Source organism: Mus caroli, unplaced genomic scaffold (assembly GCF_978045245.1).
Source record: "Mus caroli unplaced genomic scaffold, Mus_caroli_1 scaffold_15, whole genome shotgun sequence".
Taxonomy (NCBI): domain Eukaryota; kingdom Metazoa; phylum Chordata; class Mammalia; order Rodentia; family Muridae; genus Mus; species Mus caroli.
This window is the reverse complement of record NW_028227270.1, coordinates 14,670,766-14,677,321: the sequence shown is the minus strand read 5'-3', so window position 1 is coordinate 14,677,321 and position 6,556 is coordinate 14,670,766. Positions and strand designations below refer to the sequence as shown.

General features: G+C 43.7%; 1 protein-coding gene across 5 annotated transcripts in view; it reads right to left on the bottom strand.

The window, feature by feature from the left end:
• Nucleotides 1-6,556, bottom strand: part of Ipo11 (importin 11) — a 132,661-nt gene continuing 126,105 nt past the window's right edge. For all 5 annotated transcript variants that reach the window (XM_029468283.2, XM_021180389.3, XM_085830859.1 and 2 more), the window contains one exon: nucleotides 1-1,354. In XM_029468283.2, the coding sequence (XP_029324143.1) occupies nucleotides 1,190-1,354 (165 nt within the window). In that variant the 3' untranslated portion in view covers nucleotides 1-1,189. The remainder of the gene's footprint in view (nucleotides 1,355-6,556) is intronic.

Below are 6,556 nucleotides of genomic sequence, written 5' to 3'. Positions count from 1 at the left end.
TGAGGCATCTTTGGAAAATTTAATTGGACCATATTTTCTTTGCTGAAAACATCATATATCCGTAGACACTATGGGTTCCATAGCTTACAAAGGGGTAGTGGTTTTCCTACAGTTATACACTGTACCCAAATTTCTATAGAAAGATAAGACATTTCCAATCTTGCTTTTGAGTATTTCCTAGGAGATGCTCTAAAGGTTCCTCACAATGGCAAGTAATGCAGAGTAAGGCGTCAGTTCTCTCCCTCGCACGCTTAGTGCAATGGAGGGACAGGAAGGAAGACTAGTTATGTCAGTGCTAGTACCCAGGGACTGCTGCTGGGTCCTCTGAGGTGCACCCGTGGCACTGAGGTGCTGACACACCCTGGTACTGAGGAACCTGAGATGGGTAAATCCTGGGTAGCCTGTCACAGCCAAGCATGACTGTCACAGTGGAAGGGGACTTGGAGTTATCTGGTTCTTCCCGGGGCTCCCGGGGCTACTGGCCTTCACATGTAGCAAAGGAGCCAGGGCTGGAGGCTCACCAGGGCTCTCCCGCTTGGCACTACAGTACTGCAGGTTCACTTCAGGGTGCCTTGCAATGTATGCACTCAGAGTAAAGTTAAAAGTGCCTTTACTGATTCCTATTTCAGACTACTAGAATGAAAATAAAAGCATTTGATTCTCTGTCGAATGCAAACAGCTCCCTCGTGAGATACCCAGGTAGAGGGCAGCTGTTGGGATGTTGCTATGCACAAATGGAAATCTATCATTTGCACAGCATTCTCATTTCTCAAACTTGTTTCATTAGCTTTAAAAAAATTAGGATAAGGCAACCACATTTAATTAATTTTGGGTTGCAGAAAAACATCTGGAACATCAACCTTCATCTTCTCAAGTGTTAAGAGCTCATGATTCAAAGCTAATCAGCGAGTTTCTTAACAAGAGACAACGCAGCTACTCTCAATAAATGCACCTCTCGTCAGCACAGGGCCCCTCATAAATATAAAATTAAATTCTTTTGAGGAATACTTTTCTGACTTTAATATTTGGGATTTATACTTATTCTTTATATTTTATAGTAAAAAATGTATGGTCTTGGCTTCTCTATATTCATACACAAATGGTCTTATCTCAGCAGGCTCATAAGTGCATGGCAGGTTGGGTTACTCAGCTTCTTTCAGAAGGGATGGCGGCCACATGACACATGCTCTTAGAATCCTTGCAAAAACTCCTGCAGCTGGGTGACAATCTCTGTGTCCACCGTTTCCATGAGGGACTGGAAGCCTTGCTCCCCCAGGATCTCCTGCTGCGCCTTGAGCTTCTCATAGATGAACTGCTGCAGAGACACTGTGTGCACCGGGTCCTTCAGGGCCAGCTGTGGGACAGAGGACAGACAGGGTCAGAGAGACAGACCATCCTCCTGCACATGCCTCACTGGGCTCTGTAATCTCTCCACAGCAACGCTTCTAAGAGCCTCCTGCAGACAGTGTTTTGGGGGTCCTGAGTGTGTTGCTCTGATGTGCCCAGTTTCTCAAAGGAACACATCCTTTTAAAATGCTAGAATCTAGTAGAAAGCACCCTAAGAGGAGAAGAACGAGCGTACCAGTGCGACGACTGCTCTCCTAAGGACAGTCAGATTCCACAGCAGCAGGAGCACCCGCCCTCCCACTCCAAGCAAGCGCACACTATTTACTCTAGCTTACACTCCAACACCATTTAGTCCGTGCCTATGTTTTTAGGTTGGGGGGAGTGTCAAATTTTGTTCTTCCCCCAGTCCCATAACAGTATTTAGAAAAATCAAAGTAAAATTAAATTTTCAGTATTTTTATGCTACATATGTACACACTATAAGCTACACGTTATTCTTCACTTTCATAATATCACAAAATTATTTTTAAATACATGTTGAGTGTTCTAATTTATACTATATTTTTTAAGCTGTTAAACATAAGTAAAAGAGACCACAGTTTAAACAATTTTATCTATAACTTTGCTGGGTATGCCACAGTTTTGGGCTACTGTGAGCAGCCTTTCTTTATACTTCAGCTTCTTTCCTTTTGTTTGAAACAGGTCTCTGGCAGTCAAGGCTAGCCCCATACTAGAAACTGTAGCTCCTGTGCCTTGGGCTGCTGCTTTCACCTCCAAGCACTGGGTTGTGGGCATGTGCCACTATAGGCGAGTGCCACTATGCTCAGAACGCCATCTTGGTTTCCTAGGATATGGAAAGAACCACTAGGGCATAGAACATTTGTGACTCCTGATACACCAGCTTCTTTTCCCTATGGTTTGTACCAATATACAAGATGACAGTATTTAGTTGCTAACACTGTGTTGCCACTGTTATTATCTAAACGACTAATAATTATAACAACAAACAACACAGAATTAGTATAAGCTGAGCATTTATTTTACCATCAGTGACGTTGAGCATCTGCATAACATTCAATAAAGTATATGAATGTCTTTGCCCAATGTAGCTGACTTCCACCCATAACTTCTGTTTGAGTTATATACATGTTAAAACACAACCGAGAAAAAAGGGATATGGGCAGTGTAAAATTTAAATTATGCCCCATGTATTACCAAAGCAGAGATATAACAAATCCAAGAGAAAGAAAAACGTCAGTCCTCATTTCCCCTTGAAAGAGGAGAGAGGGAGTGCAGTGAGGGCACCACACCTTACCCATGAGCTGAAGATGCCCTCTACAGATGCACAGAAGCTGAAAGTGAACACTGAAAACACTTGCTATTTGGGCGCTAGAGAGGTGGCTCAGGAGTTAAGAGCACTTTGCTGCTCTTGTAGAAGACCCATGTTTGATTCCAATATGGTGGCTAACAATCTTATGAAATTCCAGTTCTACCAGGTACATGGTGTATATGCATACATACAGTAAAAACACTCATATACATAAAATAAATCTAAAAACATTCTTTAAATATTTTCTTTCTTAAGTAACATATAGTAATGATCAACATTATTTTAATTACAAAAATGTACCTATTAGGATAGAGCATATTAACTTTATAGACGTGTAATTATTCATAATGAAACTGGTAACTCTAGACAATAGCAACTGAGTTTAAACTGATGCTCAAGTAGTGAACAGTGGTTATAATAGAGCCTGCAGTCATCAGAAATGAGTCCTTAAAGTCACTGACAGCATTTTAAAGAACCTATTATTTTTATTAAAATAGAGGTATTTAATGTTTTAGATAAACACACAAAATGGCTGGTTTCATTACAGCATCTTTACTATGGTTTTGGTTGACCTTCTACCTCTAGAGCCTCTGTTCTCCTGCCTGCTGCCCTTGACCATCTGACCACCATCTGACCACTAGCCACCCCTTTCTGGATCTGTCATTTCCTTTTCAATGCCTCTTTTCCCTCTCTGCTGGTTTCCTTTCTAGTTTCATGATTTACACTCACACATCAAAAACTAGGACCAGGGCTAATGAGATCGCTCAGTGGACAGAAACCCTTGCAAATGCTGGCAACCTGAGTTTGATTGCTGCAGTCCATGTAAATGTAGATGAGAGAACCAGCTTTCAAAAGTGTACACTGTACACATCCCACACACCCAATAGTGAATACAAACACTTAAAACGCTGGGATCCACATAGGAGAAAAACCACATTGTTTGCCTTTCTGGCTCTTATTTACCTTAATAGAATAATTCCTAGTTCCATTCATTTTCTTGCAAATTTCATTTTATGGCTGGGAAAGTTCCATTGTGTATATACACCACAGTTTTATTACATTCACCAGCAGACAGACATCTAGGCTGTTTCTACTCCATTGCTATTGTAAATAGGCCAGCAATAAACATGGATGCATAAGTACTTCTGTGGTAGGACAGGGAGTCCTTTGGGTGTGACAAAGTTAGAATCCTAGCAGGTTCAATTTGGTGGTATGTTGTTGGACAGTAAAACCTCACCAGGAAGTTTGGTGAGATAGAGCAGGTTGAGACTTGGAGACTCAGGGGGCACAGACCTGAGGCTTAGGCGACTCCCAGCTCCCTGCCAGACTCCTGGCCTGACATGCCATGCCCCTCACATAAAAGAAACGTGTCCTATGGTCACGTAGCCCCAAAACAGAGTTCTTCATGCTAATGAGGTACCTAGAGGCCCAGAGGGCTTAGCCAATAAACTTCCCTTCCCAAACATTCCTCCCTGCAAAAGGTATTAAATCTCAGGTCTACCCTGAAAACTGGATATACTATGTTATGCATCCATTTTCTGCCATGAACAACCAATAAAAGGATTAGGACCACGGACTGTCTCTTTTATCAAGATCTGCCGTGGGGAGCCATGGAGAAGGCATTCGGCTACAGAGCCACAGATTAATTCTCCCATAGAAGGCCTCTCTGTGCTCCCAGCCACAGCAGCCACCAAGCCTGCCTCCACCAAGCTAAGGACAATCACCCCTGGGACAAGCCAGAGTTCCCCTCTCCCCTTGCCCCAGGCTAGATGCTCTCCTCAACTCTTGGACCCTCAACTCTGTTCTAGGCTCTCTTGGCTCTTCTGACTCCCAGCGGTGCCTGTATGTCCAAGAGTCAAAGAACCCGATGGCCCCAGCCTCGTCGCTGGCCAGGGAACCCCCAAATCAGCTCCTGCTCTCCCATATCTCAGACTGCTCTTTCGCATCCCCAGAGTGGTGTGGACGGACTCACAATATGCATGTTGGGAAATACAGCTTTCTAAGGTTATTAGCAAATCTACATCTGCTGATGGAAAACTATACTGCAAAGGTATATGTGATGGGCACTTTTCCTTCTAGAATAATCCTCTCCCACCAATTCTTCTTGCTAATTACAATCAAGAACCCTGGGTATTATATAGAAAACAAAGGGAAGGGAGCTCAAAGAGGTGGAAGGAAGAGAGCACACAAGAAAGTTCTAACTAGAACAGGATGTGGATTCTGTGACTTCATCCATGTCTCAGATGGCCCACAATCAGAGCTCAAGAAATCAGCAACCTGGAAACATCGAACAGCTTGGTCATCGTGGTCATCCAGGCTGTACACCTTAAGAAATAGACGTTGTTGTTCAAGTGCTGGTCTCTGCTACTTTATTGCAGTGGCTGAGCAGACTCTCGCACGCAATGTTAAGTACAACTGTCAGCACTATACGTACATGACAGAAACAGGAAATTAAGCAGGCCACCATGGCGCATCTTTAATACCAGCACTTGCAAGGCATAGGGACTACAAATGCAAGGCCAGCCTGAACAACATACAGAACTGTCTCAAACAAACAACACCAGTCTAACTCGCTTCCTTCAGGCATGGAGAGGACAGCAATCGTTATCAGGAGGGCAGCATTAATGTCTGATAATCTGACATTAATGTGAAGAAACAAACAAAAAAATTTAAAAAGACTCAAAAGGAATGCCATTGGTGGCATTCTAGATTGAATTCTGCAAGAGCATTAGTGGATAAAAAGAAATTGAAGTGTGGGCTTACATTCATTTCTGAGCTTTTAGAAATGTATAGTGTATATTTGAGGAAAAATAAACATAAAAATGTTAACACAGCATGAGCGCTGGAGAGCTGTCTCCACTTCTCATCAAGATAACCCCTACCCCCAGCAGCAGGCGGGTGAACTGGCTCCACGCCTCACCCGGGCAGCACAGCAGAGCGAGTGCTGAGGACATGATTGCAGAGCTCACCCTGCCCCTTGCACCAGGTGAGCTGGCTGGAGCTAGCTGGAGAGCTCACCCTGGTGGTGCCTCTGACCTCCCAGGCCCAAACCCCGGGTTTTGACCTAACCCACCCAGTACCTACACCATGTGTGAAAGGGCTGGCTCTGCAGATCTGATGCGGCAGAATCTCCATGGCAAAGGGCAAAAACAATAGATCCCAGAAGAGTCGTGGTGAGGATCCAATACGGAGAGTGTAGCCGAAGCCAGGGGCCTCGAGACAGTCCAAGGATTCACTGCGCTGAACATTTGCAAGTAAAGACATGTGGACAAAAGGGTACACTGTGGGACACACTGGGCATACTACAGCTCCCAGGCAAGATTTCTTGTTGTTGTTTTATCCTATTTTATTTTGGGTGGGGGCAGGTTGCAAGGGTGGATACGAAGGGACAGGGAGATTAATGATGGGATTGGAGTGAATGGTGTGAAATTCACAGAGAATCAACAAAGAGTTAAAAAGAAAACAATGTAAACAGCAGAGGAAACTCGTAGGGGCACATGAGAATTCTGTATGATTTCTTTTTTTACTACTTCTCTGTAAATCTAAAATCATTTCAAACATACAAACAGTATTTTACACAACAGACTCAAAAATCACCAGCTTACCCCTCTGTGGTACAGAAACAAGCAACATCCTCGTCTGCATACGGAAGTGGCAATCAGAAGATTCCTAAGTAGCTAACCTGGCAAGTTCACTTTTGAGGTGAGAAAAACCGATGTCTCTGAGCTCCATGTGACATCTGAGGCTTACTCCTCTTAGGCAGAAGACACCAGCAGAAGTAGAATACTTATTTCTAAATCCCTGCCTTTGTCCTTTTTCCATTTTTTTCCTAGTATGCCTGAGCCCTACTCATCCTCTCTAAGGAAGGACGTGATCACC